General features: G+C 39.4%; 2 protein-coding genes across 5 annotated transcripts in view; one reads left to right on the top strand and one right to left on the bottom strand.

The window, feature by feature from the left end:
• Nucleotides 1-13,158, bottom strand: part of EIF3E (eukaryotic translation initiation factor 3 subunit E) — a 29,663-nt gene extending 16,505 nt beyond the window's left edge. For both annotated transcript variants that reach the window (XR_015702273.1, XM_087747458.1), the window contains exons 1-7: nucleotides 13,001-13,158; nucleotides 11,029-11,143; nucleotides 7,818-7,935; nucleotides 4,761-4,803; nucleotides 4,326-4,430; nucleotides 2,125-2,250; nucleotides 537-661 (exon numbers count right to left, since the gene is read on the bottom strand). Coding sequence is in view for 1 of the 2 variants with exons in the window: in XM_087747458.1 (XP_087603584.1) it covers nucleotides 537-661; nucleotides 2,125-2,250; nucleotides 4,326-4,430; nucleotides 4,761-4,803; nucleotides 7,818-7,935; nucleotides 11,029-11,143; nucleotides 13,001-13,090 (722 nt within the window). In the remaining variant the exon portion in view is untranslated. The remainder of the gene's footprint in view (nucleotides 1-536; nucleotides 662-2,124; nucleotides 2,251-4,325; nucleotides 4,431-4,760; nucleotides 4,804-7,817; nucleotides 7,936-11,028; nucleotides 11,144-13,000) is intronic.
• LOC148057253 (uncharacterized) overlaps nucleotides 13,146-21,391 on the top strand; it is a 45,025-nt gene continuing 36,779 nt past the window's right edge. For all 3 annotated transcript variants that reach the window (XM_087747492.1, XM_087747481.1, XM_087747475.1), the window contains exons 1-2: nucleotides 13,146-13,329; nucleotides 14,019-14,187. In XM_087747492.1, the coding sequence (XP_087603618.1) occupies nucleotides 13,165-13,329; nucleotides 14,019-14,187 (334 nt within the window). In that variant the 5' untranslated portion in view covers nucleotides 13,146-13,164. The remainder of the gene's footprint in view (nucleotides 13,330-14,018; nucleotides 14,188-21,391) is intronic.

Genomic DNA, 21,391 nt, shown 5'->3' with positions numbered 1-21,391 from the left:
TATTCTAATATTCTCCTCCAACTAGGTACTAGGAGAGCAAAACTTATAACAAATCTGTTAAGCTGTTCTAGACTCCTAGATCTACATATAAGCAGCCAGTCCTCTCACAAATGCCTATAACGTTTCAATTTTCATTTTTTATTCTCAGATTTTCCTCAAGAACCCTTCTTAAGTAAGTTTTTAAAAAAAATCAAAATAGAACAATACCTTCCCCTACAGTCCTAAAAGATGTGGTACGAGTTGGTAATCTAGCAAAACCAGTTATTCTGTCCCCCTCAAGCACCAGAAAAATGAGCCAGTTCCTCCTACTTCACCATCCCTTCTCCTTCAAGGGGAAGTATAACCATGAAGAAAAACAGATTATACAGAAAAACTCAAAAAAAGGCTTGGGAAAAAAATTTATTCAAGTGTTAATATCATTAGAACTTCTGAAATGGCTTCAGGCTTTGGGCTGAAAAGTGTTCTGACAACCTTGCATATTCACCATCTGCCTTCATTTTGATTTAAAGACCCCAACATAGCACAACACAACTTACTGTGGTTGATAGAGAAAAAGGTCAATGATATTGTCTCTCCCTTTAGGATGATTAAAAAACACAAACAAAGACCAGTGGATGAGCCATGTTCTTTGTTGAAGAGACTGCAGTGGAGAGCTGACAGACTAAAAGAAAACATAACATAACAAAGGTTGCATGAATACTAATACATGGAAACCTGCAACTGTTCAAAACTTGGTGATTCTTCACTGGCTCCTTTTAGCTGTTACCACTCTCAGGCTGAGTTTGACCTCCAGCTTTTTAACCTGTCATCTGTTAAAGATAAATCTGCTGAAAGTTACAACCAAGATAAATTTTCCAATATTATATTCCAAATTGTTTGCCAAAGTTTGTATTCTGTTACGGCAAGAGCATAGATTTTATGTTAGTATGGTGGTCTTTGGAGAAATAAGTTATTACTTCCCTTTTTAACCCTGAATTTTGTTTCTTGTATTCCCTCTTCAGATATGATCTGAGGAACTACTTGGCTTCCCTAGCTTTTCAGTTTTTCTTGCTTTCTAAAGCCTCACAAGAGCTTTTTTGCATATACTCTCAGACAATAATGAAACATCATAATCACTTTCAGCCAAGAAATAAGAATGTAACTGTCTTTAAACCAGCCGATAATGCACAAATAAGGATTCAGCTTTAAGTACCTGTATTAGCGCCAAATTTCGGCAGCACTTCAAACAGATTGCAAAGCAACACGTCAAGAATGAACTCACATAGCAAGTAATAATCACTCCAAAGAGCATGACAACTAACTACTATGATTCTATCCTAAAAAAATCTCGGAGTCCAATGAATAAGTCAAATTTAATAGTGTATTACAATCATACAGGTTCATAAATATGAGAAAATTAGAGAAGAAAATTTGTTAACATTAGTTATCTGCCACATTCTTTTTCTGAACGATTTGGGGAGGGAAGGGAACCAAAACACCAAACACCTTTTCAAGATTCTGGTTTGGGAGAGTAAAACTCTCACATTTCAGATACGGCCATTGAAGGCCCATGAGCAGAGAGAAAGACTGAGAGGTCCTTAATCACTTCTGTTGCTCTGAATTAGTACTGCAGCCCCACTCTTTCCCCTTTGTGTTCTTGGTGCTCATCTGAACTCAGGAGCTGGTGAGGAAGCTGAATTGGCCGAGAACTTTCCGAAAACAAGCTGTCTTGCATTTTCTGTCAAAAGTGTTATTTTCATCTGAGAAGAGTTTAATTACATGCATTTTATTCTTTACAGAAAATGAATAGTACAACTATCTGAAATTTAAGCAGCAAACAATTTCACACCATGATACCTTGCCCTCAAACTCATCCTTGAGACTAGTTTTTTTGTTTATTGAAATACCTTAGAAGTTCTCAGCTACATTTTCCAATGTGATAAGAGGGAAGCAAGTAATTTGGAAAAGGAAGCTTCACTATTTCTTCACAAGCAACTTTCTTAATAATAGTGGGAAAGTCAAAAGGATCTAGTGAAAAGGTGGTAAACAAGTCTCCTAAACAAGACTGCAAGCGATTTGTAATAAAACTTGAATACTAACACCTGTAACCTCTCACCTTACCAACATGACCAAGATTTTACTTACATTATTATCTATTGTCTCCTTCAGTCTTGTGAGATCTTCCATAGCTGCATCCCAGTTCTGCATCAGAATTTCAGATGCTAGTTTTCCCCACAGAGAACTCAAAGCATTTCTGTCTGTTGCTGGAACCTATTTTCAACAACAGCAACAAAGTTATACTCCTAGTATTTTCTTTTTTAAATTGTTATTAACTTTTAAAAATACTGCCAGAAAATATTTTTCTTATTTTTTTCTTTCCAAGATATCAAATTTGCATGTCCTATCTTTCCAAATGAAGTACTTTTTAAAAAAAACCAACTTAGGTACAGAAGAAAAAACAGCAGTAAAGCTTCTGAAGTAGAAACTAGAAAATCCTGTCAAAGTAAGACAGAGCTCCATGCTTTTGCAGTTTAAGTTAAAAAAAAAAAAAAGCTGAACACCAGAAGACATACTGGTTCCAAATTTTTTACACCATAGAAAAACGCTTCTAAACTACTAAACCAAGGTTATTACAAAGCAGGCTGCTGAAGAATTTAGGACAGTAGGTAACCACCTTAAAAATGCTAGTACTCAAAGCTCTCTCTGCTAATGCCGTGCCAAAAAGCATACTTCTTACAGAAATGTCCAGTAAAACTTAAAACTGCAGCTTTGCAGTAGTGAATCTATTTCCTGCAAGGGTAGTCCTAAGGTCAAGCTGTGTTAGTTTTATACAGGAATGAATTACACTAGGTCATTCACAGTGTCAAATTCTGTTCTCAGATCAGTTACAATACTTCTTTCATAGGTTATGTTTCATCACACAGAACTTTAAACAAATCTTCTCCCATCAGAATTAGTAACAAAAGTCCTATACCAAGCCATTACCAGCACAGAAACAGTACTTCACTTTTAGTTATTTGACATAGAACATAATGCTAAGCCCAGAATTAAAGCACCGAGAACTAAGCACAGCTGCCCTCAAGCCTACATATGTAACTTCTATTTCCCCTCTCAGCACATGGAATGTACCTATAACACTGAAAGTCAGCTTTATCATCAACATTTAGACTAAGAATCCAACTCAAACCTACTCTAAACCCTATTCTGATTAAAGATACATTTCCCAATTCTGCTTCTTTAATTAATCAATTAGAGGAATTATTGTTATTTACTCCAGCAGTATTTCAGAAAGGATATTTTTAGACAGGACTAGAAATTAGAGAGCAAGAAACAAACCTCAACACATGAGCCACTACGTACTTTCAGCAATCACTCCACATATCTATGAGATATACAGTTTAGAAGTCATTATCTTCCAGACAACCAAGGTGCCAATTTAGCTGATACTTTTACTTTTTTTTTTAGGTTCACATGCACTGTGCTCGTTCCAAATCAGGTAATTACAGTTAGCTATTCACAGTAACTGCCTTTAGATACTACAGCTCTTCTAGCTACAGTATTTGCATTTTCAAGCAGTTACCTTAAATTTCCCTTCGTTAGTAAAATGGCACATTCACCGACCACCAACAATAAATTTACTGTGTCGAGATTCTTACAAGACACTAAATATTCTTTCTCAAAATTCATTCCCACCATTAACAAGTGATAACAAGATATGAATTACAACAACATGAAAAGAGTTGCTTCAGAGATGATGGATCTGGTTCTACAATTCTCATTTAAGCTGTTTACATTTCCTAGGCAGATGACTTATACTCTTAAATTCATCACAAAACCAAAGACAGATGAAAGTTCAGATAAGAAGCTGGCAGTTCACCATTACCACCAATTAAGTTCAATCCACCTGCAAGCTTTTCACTATTGTTGATTACATCTGTGCACAAGAACAAGTATTCATTTTTCTGGGTTTTTTTAGTTTTGTTTTTTGTTTGTTTGTTTGGTTGGTTTTTTTTTTCCTTTTTGTTTTGTTTTCTTAATATTTTTTCCAGGATATATTTACAGTGAGGAAAGAAGCATTCCATAATTAAATGCTACCATAAGACCTGCAAATTTAAAGGACAGTTCTGAATTCAGCATGAAAATAACAGAATTACTGGATTAGTCAGCGATGATTATTAATAATAATTTTCAACTTTTCTTTGGTGCACAGTAATTGTCTCAAACAGTTCAAAAATATTCTATTTTAAGAATCAATACAGACAACTTACTCCTCTCAGTATTTCACTGAAAAAAAACCAAACAAACCCCAAAACAAAACCCCAAAATAACAAACACCCAAAACTTACCAGAACCCTAAAGAAGTAGAGATATTCTGCAGCTCCTGAGTAATTACCACATTCATACTGGAATTTTGCATATCTGTAGAGTGTATCTAGGTACTCCTGCCTAAACTGAAAAGGAATACAAAAGAAATTTTTCTTCACTAAGAAAAAAGAAACATGCTGTTATAAGCCAATTTTAATAGTAAAGTAAAGCACATCTTAGTTACAAGGATGCAGCTAACATTAAGTTCCAGCTTTATTTTTGTTTGTATAAAAAATAAAAGTTCAAAGGCATTCAAATAAAATACATTAGCATTAGGAATTCTGCCTGTTAGCTACATTGACATAAGACAGGCTAAAATGCTAGTCCATGATTGCTCAAAGCTGTTGGTTGTGAGGGAGGTTGGGTGGAGATATTTAGAACTGAATTCAAACAGATATAAGAATTAAAACACTTACACCATGCTTCTCAGCTAAATAGTCAAAGAGCATCCGACCGTCCCTATAATAAAAAGATAAAAACCACTGTTTTTACAAAACAAACTGATTGTCACCATGCAACACGCTACACAACACAACGTTTAGCTGTTAAACACCCAAACAGAGTATAAATTTAAAGTGATACTCCTCCAGCTGTTGTGCAAAAGCAACTGCAGAAACAGTAAGCCAGCTATTCCTGAAGTGTCATGAAGTTTCAAAATCTTAAAATTATAGTAATTTTAAATAAAGAATGCCACCTGCAATAATAACTAGCATTAAGTAAGGGAGGTTGTTTTAAATTTCATGGCATCCTTAGCTTGCAGTGTGAAAGTTAAATTCTGACTTAGAGCTCTTCCCACACTCATGTTCTAATTCCACAGCAGTTACTCTAGCCAAGCAGTTCGAATTTAACAGGAGACAGGAAAAAAATTGGCAAAGACTAAAGTAAAACAGAATTAGAAAGCAAACTTATCCCACTGTTAGCACTGAGACACAGTGGTTAGCAAGTATACCTCTGCAACAGCAAATGCCTACAGAATGCAAAACTATAAAAAAGAGTGAGAAGAGTGAAATTTTAGCAGCTTTTCAATGCAATAAGAATTCCATTTAAACTCTATTGCAATCATCTGGCAAAAAGAACTACAGTTGAATTCATATACATAGTTGAATTCATATTTTCAATTTGGCACTTTCATTGTACGGACTGTGTTTCTACAGTACAGAGAGAATTAATGGCATTTTTTTCTATTCTCCAGTCCCCCCCACCCCTGGATATGTTTCTATACCTGTAGCTACCCTCCACTTCTCTTCTGTACATTCACACTTCAATCAATCATGTGGTAAAGACAACTTGGACAATTCATGTAACTATCATATTTGATAGAACATGTACCAAGATTTAACTGAAGAGGAGAGCATCAGGCTATAAATTCCTCTTGGGAAAAAGATGCAGTAAAAGTGCATGTACCAGTTTTGAAAAAAAAAAAAAAAAACAAAAAAAAAAAGCTTGCTACATACAAGTAGTAGAGCTAGTATTTTATAGCATTAGGCAAGTTACGTGCCATGCATTTTTTGATCGTAACTTTTGCTTCCGAACAGGGTGTTTCTGATTTGGAATAAGTACTACTGACCAACTTCTGTGAATCAAAGGTATTAACAGAAGTAACCGAATACATTTCCCAAGCAATGCTAGTACTTAGAATTGCAACAAGGTAGTTTTTTTTTCTAGGCCAAATATTATTATAAAAACTGGCCAAAGGCAAAGGAAGAATTGAACAAGATCTCTATACATGGATCAGAAGTTCAACTAGATTTGAATAGAGCTGTGATAGTATCAGGAAGTCTTCTCTTTAAAATTAAGATAGTCTCAGTTAATAACTTCAAGGTAGTTAACGAACAGCAATTGGGCCTTTCACTTTCAAAGCTATAGTTCCAAAAGCTGTCCAGTGGCTCCTGGCTTTGCATAACCACCCAAGTCATAAGCAAATGTAATTTCTTTTCTTAATATAATTATCTGACATATATATCCATGCTGAAATCAGATACAAAGGTGGCTTACTTATCCTAACAATGCTTTTTACAGCAGAAGCTTAAGTACATTCTGGTGATATTAGAAAATAGAAGCTTTTTCTGAAGTGCTGGAAAGCTAACAGATTTCATGACTCCTACTGACATCTTGTTTCGTGTGCACATTGAGACCCAATACATTGCACCTCATCATTTCTGCACTGACCAAGTTCTAAATTAGACTATAAAAAATTCTGAAAACAGTGTGCAGAGTGGAGAAAACATAGGCCAAAAGGGTTGATTAGGTTTCTCAGCAAGTTGGGCGAAGAGGGGAAAGGAAAAAAGGATGGTAATCTGCCCTTGAAACAAGGAGTAAATTCTAATCAAGCTTCTCCCCCTTCAGGGACCCATTTTCTTCAGGGGGGTTGTTCCCAAACAAAGGTACACTTCATCAAGAAGATTTCTGCAAACTAGAAAAAAAAGAGTTTGCGCATTCAGTGTTTTTCTAAGAAAATTCCAGAAGCAATGTTACAGTCTTCCATATCAGTAGAGGCATAAAGCTTGCCAACAATAAACCCAAGTACAGGCTTCACCTTCAAATTCAAGTTAAGTCACAGGTGCTCTACCTGATGTGGTATGCTCTATTTGAAATCTTAGGGCAGGTAAGGCTGAAGAAGGGATCTAATTAATCTTCCAGAATTGGTTGGACACATTTACAACAGTAATAACGCTTCCTATGGAAAGACAACAAGCGGTAAATGAATACCTACCAACCCCCTGCAGAAGTTGCACAGTTACTTCTTCAATGACTACAGTTGAACTCTTTCCTACAGGGCCTAATTCAGGCTTAACCATAAGAAAACTCTCATAGTCCTTAGACATAATGTGCAGACAAACTCATTCTACATTATTTGCTCCCATAAGCAAAGTGAAAAGAAATTGGGTATACCTTAAGAAGACTGTTATAAGCACTATCTTACACCAACAAGTTGGCCAGTTCAGGTGGTGGGGGAGGATAAGAGGGAAAGGACAGGACTCCTGAAAGAAATATGTGCTATGAGGCTGAAAGGATGCTTATCCACCAGGCCTCCCAGACTAAGAAAGACAGCACTCAATAATCCTCTGTGGAAAGCAGAAAAGAGAGAGAGGGCAGATGGTCTCCTAGAAAAGACAACCTGAATTGTTTCAGCCCATATTTCCCCTCGAAAACCCCCAAACAAACCTCCTCAAAAAACAAACAAAAAAGCCCCCCCAACCTCCCCAAAACCAATCTTGGCTGCGATCTGACCGCACTGAATGGTGACTGTCACTTGCCCCGAGCTGATTCAATGAACATTAAGAACAACAGAGATGCCTTATGCACAGCAGGTAAAAGCACTGAAAAGAGTAAACTGTGTCCAGCAATTTCAATTACCTGACCACAAGCACTACTTAAATATTGGCTTTGCAGGCACTGCACAGAGAGCATTCCTATCATCAATACCTAAGAGGTACCAACAAGCTGTCCTGAGAAACTATGTTAGAAATTACCTAGTGGACTGCATTTGCCTTGTAGTCTCTGGATCCTCAAACATCTTGACAATAGGTTCAGTTTCAGCTTGAAGCTGCTTCAGCTGTGCAACAACAGTTGTTCTCTTCTCACGCAAAGCTAAACACACAAACAAAAAAGATTTTAATGTAATGCCTTAAGTTTTTACAGAAACCAACCTGTAATTACATGGTGCTGACAGCACATTTGAACACGTCTTCCCAATTCCTACCTCGCTTGTTCTCTCAGTCAAGTCACAAAACCAGAGGTATCTAAGAATTCATTAACTTAATAAGAAGCATTAACATTTTACTCCTTTCCTCTGGTGTGGAGTTCTAATCAAGCCACTGAAGAGTAGGTATAGCTGGCGCAGAGTCTGTATTAGACAAAGTATCTTCAGGCTTCCACTAAGGGAGAAACAACCTTTTAAGTAAGTTCGCTGATTCCAAATAAACTTGGAAAAAAGTAAACACTGCTGTGATACCAACAAGATTGATTTTCCTCTAACTGACCAGGTTCTGAAAGCACATTTTTAGAATACTTAACTGAAAATTGACAAGAAGAATTTAGAGCAGCTCAAACTGCAAAATTATGATTTGGAGAACTATGCATGCTTAATTAGAACGTTGAGCCTTTTATGAAAAATTGTTAGGAAATGGAACTAACAGCTTTAAGGCGATTATTTTACACAGACCCAAACTTCCTCACCGAGTGCCACCAGTGCAATGAAATGCACACTTAAATAAAAAAAAAAACCAACCTCAAGAAGAAACAGTAGCACCCTGAGACTGGCTATATAAGCCAAGAAACATATGGGTTTAGAGAAGCCAAGATCAAATCCCAGGAGAGAACAGTATGCAGGAAACCACAAAACTGAGCCACACACCAGGACACTCAATGCCACAGTGAAGCTATTAGACATTTATTTTGTGCTTTGACTACACGTGTACTTGTATAGGTGGTCCAAAGTGGCTAACACCATAATGGTGACCCAACCTAAATCTAAGAATGACTTGCCTGATAGGAAGTGTTCCAATAAGGAGAAATTATCTCCAACTTCAGATGAATCTTGAGATTATAAAAGAGGAAGGGGAAACAGATGAAATAAAAACCATTCAGTTGACTTACTAAGAGTATGAAAATGTTTTCCTGTGACATCTCCTGGCTGTGTAATTGTAAGTTGATCTCATGGAAGACAAGACAAAGGCAACCATAAATTGTGCAGGGGCATTTCTAAGTAAAATAGTGTAAGTGAACTTAGCTTTGAGTACTTAAAACAGTGAGGTCTTAACCAAAAAAATCAGCATAAAATTCTAATGAAGCCAGTGATTCCACAAATGAAAAGAACCTGCCTGTACATACATTCTGATAAGCACTGATGCATAAAAATGATACATATCAGAAAGATCTCAGAGTAAGTTAAGACCTTTTCATAAAAAGCTATACAAGCAAGCACCCTGAACAACTGACTCTGTGTGAAAGTATTACCTCTGCTTATGTGAATTTTGTACTGCTGAATAAAAGCCACAAATCAAACAACAGTAAGACATCATGTAAAAAAAATCCTGCCAAACTGAGGATATATACTCTTTTCAAACATCTCTAAGATTTTAAGAAAAACATTACAAGTGTGGAAATTGTTGGACTATAGGAAGGCAGGGCTCTCCCAGTGACCAAATTCATTCAACTTACTTGCTGCTATGACCTTATGAATTTATACACTTTGCAACCTGCTTAAATAAGTGGCTGTAATCAGAATATTAAAGACATTAGACTAGTTACTTTGTAAAAGTGTGCCAGGCCTGCTGTATCTTGTGCTGTTTACTACTTTAGCATTTTACTACTTATTTACTACTGATAACAGTAATACTCATCTTCAACAGCTTAGAAAGGCTGGAGCAAGGAAAGAGAGAGGAAAACCTATTTAGCTTTGAGATTTTTACAGCCCTGAGATGGTCTGATTTTTTTAATCAGTAGAACAGATAAGTAACCTAAAGGTGAAGCTATCATTACAACTGTTTCTTAGATTGCAAAACTGAAAACCTCTGATTCTCATTATTTATTATCAGTCACATGCATCATTGCATATACACTTATAAACAACAACATCTAATGCTATCATACCAAAGATTTGATCAAAACGTTAAATCCAACATCTGTAAGTCTATCAGTTCTCTTCATGTATTTCCAAAGAGGCTAACTGCCAACTCTGCAGTTTAAAGAGCCTGAAAAGAGTAAGACCCAGAGGCAGAAGAACAGTTGGATCTTGCACCTGACTATGCAAAAGCACCTGAGTCTCTTCCTCCTAAGCTGCAGGCGAGACAGACTAGTCCTACTAGTTTAGAAAAAGGTGAGGAATTCCACAAAATGAAAAAAGATGGAGAAATAGGGAGAAAGTGTTCATTCAAAGACTAGGGTCAGGAAGGAAAACAAACACAAAAACAAACCACCAAAACAAAAAAAACAATCCAGAAAAAAGAAACAACAAGGTGGGGGAGGAAGGGGGGAACACACACACACCACCAAAAACCCTATGAAGGACAGAAATTAGAGAAAGCAAGACATTCTAATTTTCTCCCCTTGCCCACACACTCCTCAGGAAGACAGAAATTTAAGAAGCAAACAGGAAAGTTTCCAAAAATCACAGAGAAGACACTAAGAGATTAAATTTCACATTCCTTATGACAATATTAATTATCATTGATTTTCTTCTGTCAACATATAAATTGCTGTTTCTCTAGAAGTGAGGAAAACATGCATTTTCAAAAACATCTGTATCTCCTCAAAGTCTAAAAATCAACCATGGACAGTCAGATTAATGGAATTACTTACAATGGAAATCTAGCCTTAGTATACTGGATGCTTTAAATAAAAAGCTTAGTGACCCCAAATCGTTGTGTGATAGTGTTTAATTTGACAGATGAAAAATAAGTGCAACTCTATTAGGCTATACCTTTAAAGTGCTAGAAATGACCAAATCAGCATTGAAATACTTCAGGTGTCACTCAAAGACTAAGTTCCCGATAGACCAACAAATCCAAACTTCCCAGGATTAGAGGATTCTATTTGTTTCAATATTGCACATCCTTCCGTTAAGGCAAAAGTTCAACAGTATGCTAGTTTTTGAGTGCAACAAGAAAATTACCACTAGCTATTTATTATTTTAGACACGAAGGTTGTAAAACAAATTTTATTTCTAAACTAGCAGCTTACCATGTGGAATTTCATCGGAATAAAGATTTTTGTAAACATCCATAGCAAAATCCACCATGTTGGTATCACTAAGAAGATCCAGTTTTCCTTGGAGTAGCTCCTTTTCATTATATATCTGAAATAGGAATTAACAGATTTTCTTAAATACTATTAAATCATTTACAATTCATATTACGTAGTTACCTTTACAGTACAGTTTACATATGGATTTTTGTCCAATTAAATAGTTTTAAACATCAAATCTCATACCTTTGCAATATCTCACAGCTCTGTTACTTAGTGTGCTTACTATACAGCCTCTCTGTATTTCCTGCCTTGGCAAAATACCAGCAATTTCCTGCTATTTATGAATGCAGGAACTTCAAAAACTAGTTAGAAGACAGATAACATTTTAGATTACTATTCCTTTAACAGCAATAGTAATTCCTATTACAACTCATGGGGAAAAAAATCCAACATCAAAAAATCTCTGAAAATTTTTTATATATATATGTGTGCGTGTGTGTGTGTATAAGTATACATATATACATATAAAATAAAACCTTGGTCAGATTTTTCTTTCAAAAATAATACCTTCCACAGAATAACATGCTGAACAGTGCAGACTAGTCAAATAATTTAAAGTACATCTCAAAAGACATAATCAAGATCAAACTTATAATTTAATGGTAGCATGGATTAATCCTCAATATGTTGTTAGGTCTATAGCATAAGAGCAAATTTAGTTTAGCTTGTGTAATTGAATGGTGTTCTTTTAAACATGTCAAATTGTTTTTTAAAGTTCCTACCCCATAATTTAGTCATGAGTTGTAAACTGCTGTTAGGTCTTCAAGATGTAGGTGGGGGCCTAAACTAGAGTATACCTCAAAAATACATTTGCATGAAGGCTGTATTGCGATTCACCATGACACATTTATGGACATCTCAGATACAGAACCTGCAAAAGTTTAATTCGGCTCTGAACAGCATGCTGTTCAAGATTAACACTACAATAATACCTCTGTTTAATTAACTTGAGCTGATTTACAAATGCCAAAATACTAAAAATGCCCCCAAGATGACAGACATTAAGCAAAACCCATATGCTAGACATGAGAACTGGTTAGGTCAAGTTGTCTCAACATATGCATGCTTAATTGGTTCATTTCTGAAACCTAAAATAGTATCTATTTTAAATTCACCGCTTATGTATTTTTACACATTTTGTTTCCATTTTAAACTGGATGAGTGCTTCAGATAATTTAGGTTGATGAAAGTTTAGTCTAAAGTATCTCCAGTATTAGCAGGTTCTTCGTAATAATGTAACTAAAAATATATATAAAAAGACCAGCAAGGGACAGCACTAGAAGGGACTTACACTTGGCTGAAACATAAATTCGTGACGACAACGGTTTAAAATTAGAACTGATCAGCAACGCTGCCTACACTGATGCAGCCCCGCACCCCGCCCCACGCCCCCACGGCTGAGGGGCAACGCGAGCGCCCAGGGCGGCGGCGGCGCTGCCTCCCCCACGCTGTCGGCAAGCGGGCAGGGAACGAACGGCGGCTGCGAGGGAGAGATTTTGCTTTTCCCTCCCCCGGATGCGGGGAAGGGAAAGAAACTACGCCAAATCCGAGGAAGGGAAGAGGAGCTCTCCTCTGCCTCGCAAGCCGGCGGCCCGGGAAGCTGCGCCGCGGGGGGAGCGGCTCCCCCAGGCCCGCTCTCGGCCCTGCGCTCCCCCCTCACGGGGAAGGCCCGCGCACCTCGCCGCGCACCACGCGGTGCAGAAGCCCCGAGCTCCTCCCTCAGGAAGCGAGCGCCCAGCCGCCTCACGGGCCGGGCCCAGGCCGCGCAGCGCCTCAGGAAGGAGACGGCGACGGCCACGGCGCGCCCAGGCCCACGGGAGGCGCCGGCAGCCGGAGGCACCGTCCGCCGCTTCTCCGCCTCCCCAGCTGCGGGGCCGGCTCCCCCGCCTCTGGGACAGCCGCCTACCTCCTTGACGGAGAGGAACTCCAGCAGCGGGAAGACCAAGTGCCGGTCCAAGAAGTGCGCGATCTTGGTGGTCAGGTCGTACTCCGCCATCTTGGCGACGGGAAAGAACAGAGAGAGGCGGGGCCCGGCGGCGTGCGGGGAGGCAGCGGGCGGCCGCGGCTCCTATGGGCTGTGCGCCTGCGCGCCCCGCCCGGAGCCGGCCGGCGCCTGCGCGGTGGGCGGCTGGTCGCGGCGGTGGGAGCCGCCGGGCCGGGCCGGGCCGGGCCGGGCCGGGGCCGCCTGGCAGAGGGAGGCGAGCGGGGCTCCGGCAAAGGAGCGTAAGGCTTTCGGTGAGGAGAGAATGGCCGAGCTGAATCCTGGACCGGTTTCCGCTCCTTTTGCTTGAGGCGGCCGTAGGGCCCGGCCGGGTGCGCGGTGTGGGGCGGTGAGGCAGGGCCCTGCCTGCGCCCCCAGCCCCGCCTGAGCCTCGGGCTGGGGGAAGGCGCTAGTACGGCGCTCAGAGACGGTGTGTCTCGTGTGGTGGGGTCAGCTTAGTAGAGCTTGACTTCCGAAGCGGTGAATTTCTCCTAAAAACATTATAGAGTAGTTCTGAGGTGTGAGTCCAGCCCCACCACTTTGGGCTCGGCGTGGGAGCTTGATTTAATCTGGTAAAAAGGAACTGGAAGGAGGCCTAAACTGGATTTGGCACCAAGTGAAATATTTGTCAAGTGTTTGTCCATTTTGGCCGTGGTTCTGAGCTCTTAGTGGTGAGAGCATGGCAGATGAGATGCAATAAGGAGGCTGGGGAGCTGGTGGGCAATGCCTTACACGGTGAAATCCAAGCAAGCGTGGAAATGTATTGTTGAGTTTAGCTACAGAAATGGGAATCACTAATATTGATGATAAATTAGTTATTTCTTGTAGCCAGAGTAAGGAAAATAGAAAGTTCACCATAATATTAACTCACCAGAGCATTGAAAGATATGAAACGTACTTTTTGCTTTTATACTTAGTAAGTTTTTTTGCTGATTTTTTTCAGGACATAGAGTTGGTTCTAGTGAGTCAGGTCTCATCTCTTCACATAAAGCATGACTCAGGCCTTTGTCACAAGAAAACTTTTCCTTCCCTGGGCAGAGGCATAAATCTTAGTCAATCGTGTAACTACAGACTACATCTGTGGCAGCTACAGTTGCTGTTTATGCTGAACGGTGAGTTAATACAGTTGTAGTACAGCTTAGTTTCAGAGTTGGTTAGTTTGTTTTATATGTAAATGGGAAATGAGAAATAAGGAGATAGTACATTTACTAAGCCATTCTTAAGGCTGCTAGTGATGCTTTCCCTACCTTAACAGAAAGATGTAAAGGCTACAGAATTAAGGATGTGACAGGCTGGTTCTCTTCAGAGTAGCTCAATGGTTACAATGGTAGAAGGTGTCCTGTAAGGAAAAAAAAGTATTTATGCAGGGTGAATGAAGTCAGTTCTTCACGTGACCCTGAGTTATTAACATTTTTATATAAATCTGTGGTGTGAATAGTTTTGTATTAGTAGCGCTCTTCTCAGAACATCTACTGTGGAAAGAATCTCTTTTTGTCTGCAAGACAACCTTATATTTTTCATAGTAATTGTAGATACCATTGGTTTAAATGGTACCTCTATGGTACCTACATATCACTGGTGCTATGTATCATCTTTAATGGTGAAAGCTATCCCCGTATAACACTTTTCCCATAATAACTATGTGGGTTTCACCAGGGCCTGTTCAAACTCAGTGTTGGTTGTTCCTCCTTATGGCAGTTAGGTTACAGAGCTGCCAGTGGAAAGCAGGCTGTGGAGTTGCCAGTGGAAGGCCCTCAGCAGTACAAAAGGCTGAAGCATCCAAGGCACTGTGCAGTGCTCGATTCTATTTGATGAGTGACTCTCTGAAAGAAACAAGTACAGTAATGAGTGAAAAGGTATAAAGAACTAGCTGGGGAGAGTCTTTTAGCAGAAAGACTGTTAAAACAGTACTGTGCCAAGAGGTATTGTCAGGACAACCGTTTGTTGTGAGTTCCCAAAGTGGAATATACTCTGCTCTGGGGCCTACTGTGCTGACAAAAGAAAAGTGTGTCTAACTGCTTTAGCCATATCATTTAGTGAAATAGCTATATCCCTCTTGTTAAAAATTGTTCTAAAATACATTTAAGCTTTCATGGCAAAACAGTCTTAGCCAGTCTTAATTGAATAACTGGAAATTCGAATTTATTTTGAACTCCTGCACAAATACCTGACTGAGGAATTATACGAAGTGTAGTAACCTCTAAGCCAGATTTCATTTTTGACATAGACTAGACTTGAAGCCAAAGTGTTTTAACCTAGTGGAGCGCTTCCTTTCTGGAAATTCAGTCCACTGTGCATTGGTACTTAAGATTCTTAAGATTGCTACTTTGGTTCATGAAATAAAAGCCGTTTGGCTAGAATTGTGTAGAAAAAGATCTTAAGAAAATCAACAGGAATGTATCTTGCTCGGGCTGGCTCTTTTGATTTCATAGTGCTTAAATAGTGAGGAACTTTTGTCTAAAGGATTGTGTTTAAATAATTTGTTGTCATTTATCTTATTGTTAACACAGCAGTGGAATCCAACATTCTTTGAATTGTTAGAATTAAATAATCACTAGGAAATCAGTAAAATATTTTTTCTGTCTCACATTATCAAAGGGAAATTGAACTTAACTTCTTCCACATCCTTTGACACAGAAGATAGACTATATGATTCAAATCTTATGTAACTTGTTTATTTTTTTCATTTTGGTATTTGTAATTCAGCAATGATATTTCTGCCTTTTTTCTTTTAGCTTTGTTTATATCTGAAAAAAAGATCTTAATTCCTGCATTCCATAAATGTTTTTACACTTGTTAAAATAAAAATATTCCTGAAATCAAGAATGTGACATCTAGAAGAATTCACTGCTGTCAACTATTTCTGGATAGCAGTCAAATTTACACTAAGTGTATCTCATAATTCAGCTGAATCATCATAAAATAGAAGATGACTATGTTGTTGTATAAGCAGGTTTTCCTCACATGAAAGGATGGCCATATTAAAAAGTCGAGGGCAGCAATGCTTACCTGATTGTGCTTTACCAATGGGTGGTGTTAGGCTCTATGCTCAACTTTCAATACAACATTTTCTGTATTTTTGGAAATATTGCTCTTATTAAAAAAACAAACAATTTATGGAACTCTATTGTGTTTCAAGGTTCACCAATAATTTGAATCCAGTGAACATTTGAAGTCATAGAATCATAGAACGTCCTGAGCTGGAAGGAACCCACAAGGATCAAGTCCAACTCCTGTCCCTGCATAGGACAACCCCAAAATTCACACCATGTGTCTGAGAGCATTGTCCAAATGCTTCTTAAATGTTGTCAGGCTTGGCGTCGTGACTGCCTCCCCGGGGAGCCTGTTCCAGTGCTCCACCACCCTCTGGGTGAAGAACCTTTTCCTAATGCCCAACCCAACCCTCCCCTGGCATATCTTCCTGCCGTTCCCTCGGGTCCTATCATTGGTCGCCAGGGAGAAGAGATCAGCGCCTGCCCCTCCTCTTCCCTTTGTGAGGAAGCTGTAGACCGAGATGAGGTCTCCTCTCAGTCTGCTCTTCTCCAGGCTGAACAGACCAAGTGACTTCAGCCGCTCCTCATACGGTTTCCCCTCCAAACCCTTCACCATCTTCGTGGCTCTCCTCTGGACACTCTCTAGTAGCTTTGTGTCCTTTTTGTACTGTGGCGCCCAGAACTGCACACAGCACTCAAGATGAGGCCGCACCAGTGCAGAGCAGGGCGGGACAATCACCTCCCTCGACTGGCTAGCAATGCAGTGCTTGATGCATCCCAGGACATGGTTGGCCTCCTGGCTGCCAGGGCACACTATTGGCTCATGTTCAACTCGCCGTTGACCAGAACCCCCAGTTCCCTCTCTGTGGGGCTGTTCTCCAGCCTCTCGTTCCCCAGTCTGTATGGACATCCAGGGTTACCCTGTCCCAGGTGCAAAATCTGGCACTTGCCCTTGTTAAACTTCATACGGTTGGTGATTGCCCAGCTCTCTAATTTCTCTAGATCTCTCTGCAGGGCCTCTCTGCCCTCGAGAATGTCAATGGCTCCTCCCAATTTTGTGTCATCGGCAAACTTAGATAGTAATCCTTCAAGTCCTATGTCCAAGTCATTTATGAAGACATTAAAGAGCACTGGCCCCAAGATGGATCCCTGCAGAACCCCGCTAGTCACTGGTCGCCAGGACGATGTAACCCCATTTACTATAACCCTTTGAGCCCAACCCGTCAACCAATTGCTTGTCCATGGCATTATGTGTTTATCCAGCTGTACGCTGGATATTTTGTCCAGGAGGATACTGGGAGAGACAGTATCAAAAGCTTTACTGAAATCCAAAAAGATTACATTGACTGGCTTCCCTTGGTCAACTAGGTGGGTAACCTTGTCATAGAAATTGTTTGTTAAGCAGGACTTTCCCATTGTGAACCCATGCTGGCTGGGACCAATTACTGCGTTGTCTTTCAGGTGTTTTTCAGTAACTCCCAGAATAATCTCCATAATTTTGGCAGGCACAGAGGTGAGACTGACAGGCCTGTAGTTACCGGGGTCATCCATGTTGCCCTTCTTCCAGATTGGGACAATGTTTGCCAGCTTCCAGTCAACTGGGACCTCTCCAGATTCCCAAGAGCACTGAAAAATCATTGAGAGAGGTCTCGCTATGACATCAGCCAGCTCTTTAAGTACCTTAAGTCAGTCAGTTCTAATACGTTCTCTCAAGCTTTCAACGAAACTTAGGTTTTTGTAAAACTGGTGAATGGAATACTTGTTTTTTCTTCCACAAAGGTGATGAAGAACAGAGGAAGCAAGGAGATAATTAATTCATAAAGAAAGGGGGTTTATATGTACATTCCACTTGTGGGGAAAAATACTTCCTTTCTCATAGCTTACAAATATAGGATACCTGTCAGAATAAAGGCTTAAGAGTTGAATCTGTTATACAGGTAGATGTCTCTGCTGACTGACATCCTCTTAAAGGATACATCATGTATCATAATATACTGGCACATGATTGGGTTAAAATTATAATTGCAAGGAAATCCATATGACTTGTGGCTTTGAGCCTGTTCTTAGTCTATTGCTTTGGTTTATTTAGAGAATGCAGTATATCAAAGGAATGGAGGGGGGAACCTTTTACACAGAAATAGTCCTTATCTTTCCAACCCTGTGGTACAATTCTGATTTTGTTCATCAACGTAACAAAAAAGGTAGGAGAAAGTATAATTTGATTTGAAAATAACAAATGCGTCTTCAGTGTTACCAGCTTGTCCAATTCTGTGCTTTCAGGAGAGATTTGAAAGGCCTGTTAGAAGGCAGAACTAGATCTGGGAATTACAGAAGACTTCAGTGAGCTTAATTGGATTGCTTAGGAATAAATTAATTTGACATTAATTTAAAGTATGACATAGTGTACTTCAAATATACAAAACAAGCCAAAGGAAATTGTTAAGTAAAGCTTTTTATCCCAGAGTTTTGGAATGGGTGAGGAAGGGCATAATTTAATCTCAGATCTTTATTATTGGTGGTGATGGATGAGCATGAAAGAAACGAGCTTTGCTTTCCAATCCCAAGTTGTTCGCAGGAGAGAGATTTGCAGAAAACCACTGGAGTTCAAGTATACTTGAGCTGGAGATCAGACAAACAAATGAGGTTTTTCAAAATATGCATGTTCTAAAGTTATTTTTCAAAATAGCATTATACATTAAGGGGTACAATAAATCATGTGTTAAGTAACTTGAAATTCATTAGGAAGACTGTTGCTCCTTTGATTTATTAAAAAAAAAAGAAAAAGGAAATAAAAGGGAGGGGAAAAAAAAGAAGTTTTCCCAGTGGAAATATTTTTAAATGCTATATCCCCAGAAAGTGTTTGGGGAAACATAATAGGTTATTATGAAAAAGTTCTGGTATAATCAGTGTACAACACCTTGTAGTGAGTATTATTTTATAAGTTTATATATGGGAAGAACTGTGCATGCTGATGAACAGCCAACAGCTCTTATTGTATCTTCTTTCTCAGTCCTTGACCATTGTATCAGTTTAGGTTCAGTTGTGAAAAATTAAACATTTGTGGAATGATGGTACATGAAAATGTGAGTTGAAGATGATGTTGATATTTATATCATCAGGCTTTTTAACATAATTTGAAAAACATCTGAATTTGGTATTAACCTGGTTGTAGCCACGAGTTTAATGACCTCTGTTCCTGTTTTATGGTCTTTTTTTGGCTCATATGTTTTCTGACTGTGTCTTTAAAAATTTGCTCCTCTCTTCATTGTTCAGGAAACAGGGCTTGAAAGTATTTTAGCTTAAGATGTTTACCTCCAAGTTTTAATATTTTAAAATGTTTTTAAAATCTTTTTAATACATGGAAAACAGAGAGGATATTTGTTTCACAAGGGCTTTAGTGTAAAGGTTGCAAACTGCAAGCATTATATAGCAAGTCAGTGCATTTCTTGAAATGGAAGGGTTTTTTTAAGCTTTTTCCAAGTAAGGGAGGGTAAAATAATTTTTTGTCACATTCATCTGTGTTAGGCAGTGCCTGCAGAAGTTTAGCAGCTTGCAATGAATTCATTTTTGTTGTGTTTTCTTCTTCTATTATGTTGTATATGTACTTTATTTAGTACTGTAATGGTTTCTTTCTTTAGTTACTGCATTATTTAAATCCAACTTTGATGAAACTGGTCATCTTCCTTTCAGTAATTATGGCACATTATGGATACCATATTGCTTTAATAAGGGCTGCAGATGTGTAATATTCACAATCGTAAATTTGCCTCATAAATACAGGATTTTAAAATACCCGAGTGAAAATAGTACCCAAATTTAAACACCGTGCATGCCCTCCTTGCTCTCTACGTTCATTAGGAACAAGTCAGCTCTGATCCAGAGGTCTACAGCTCTTAACATAAACGTTGCACAACCTTCTTAAAAGCCCCACTAACTGGAGCCCAAATAGACAGACAGATCAATCCCACAATAAATTAATGCTCAAGTAAGCTGTCCCAAGAGTTTAAGGGGAAAAACAGGGGAAAAGAGATATATAACGCTTGATACATGTTCCGTCTTTTTTAGGTTCAAAATCCATAGCTTTGTAATCGGGTGGTAGGCCTGGCCAAAAACTTAAGCACATCAGAAAACAGTTCAGAATCAGAACCAAGCAGAAGGGAGCTGTATCTCCTCCACTTCTCATTATTTTCCCACCTGCAATTTTTCGTAAACCAGCCCACTGTCCACCCTGGCCTGGGTTGCCAAATATTTCATTTCACCTCCCAGAAGGATAGGGTATTATTCTCTTGCAGCAAGACAAAATTTAAAGAGAAGAGAGGCTTGGGGTTGTTGTCTGGGCAAGTGGATAAGGCAGGTGTGGCAAATAAGTTGAGAATGTTCCTCTATCCAAACCATAAATGTTGCTGTGAGAAAATGATCTGGACATTGGTTTCAGGTGTCTTAGGCAGAGCTCACAATTAAAAACAGGGACACTCTTTAAATAAGTGGTTCCCTGGCAGCTGCATGTCTACCTGCACTTACTGAAAAAATAATTTGTCATTTCTCAGGATTGTTTGTTAATCAGTCTGCTGTCAGCCTGCCCTGTTAATTGGGGTCTAGGCTGGCCTCAGTAACATGGAGGATGGGGGGGTCAGAGATCCGAGCCCTGTACCCATTCTCCTTCCCCATTCTGTTATGGGACAGGACTGGGGCTGGCAAGCCTAGTCCTGCCTGCTTGCAGTAGCTTTGCAGAAGTGAGTAGCTTGGGAAAGGGTGGTGGTGAATATTGCAGGTAGTGCTAGATGCCTTTGCTGTGGGAGCCCTGTGGGGTATATAGCATGGATTTAAGGGCAATCTGGAGACATCATATGAGTGTGTTCTATAAATACAGGGAGGATATTTCACCTTTGGATGCCTTGATTGTACCTGTCTTCAGAAGTAACATAGATACAGCTGCAGAGTAATAATGGTCACAGTCACCATGGCAAATCCTACAAGAAAGCTATATATGAATTCATCTAATACATCCATGGCCTTGTGCATCAGTGTCAGACAGCATTTGTTCAGAAAGGATGGGACTGTGCTACAGGCTGCAGGATACTAGCTTGTAATGTTCCTGGGCAAGGCAGAGTAACCAACAGCCCAGAGTGGATCTGGGTACTTGGATTTATTCAAGAACCAACAAGATTAGAGCTTTTACCCTATACTAGATTATCTCACTGCACTTGCTCTCCCCCAGCATTATGTTCAGTAGGTCTTGGCTTCCTTTCCCAGCAGGGAGGTCACTGCTGGTCTGGGAACACTGGGGATAAAGTTGTGTTGGACTGTGGTGTGCCGCTGCTCG

The sequence above is a fragment of the Nipponia nippon genome, unplaced genomic scaffold (assembly GCF_047370975.1).
Source record: "Nipponia nippon isolate SJK-2023a ecotype South Korea unplaced genomic scaffold, ASM4737097v1 scaffold_1, whole genome shotgun sequence".
Classification (NCBI taxonomy): domain Eukaryota; kingdom Metazoa; phylum Chordata; class Aves; order Pelecaniformes; family Threskiornithidae; genus Nipponia; species Nipponia nippon.
The sequence above is the reverse complement of the archived record's forward strand: the minus strand, read 5'-3'. Positions and strand labels throughout refer to the sequence as shown.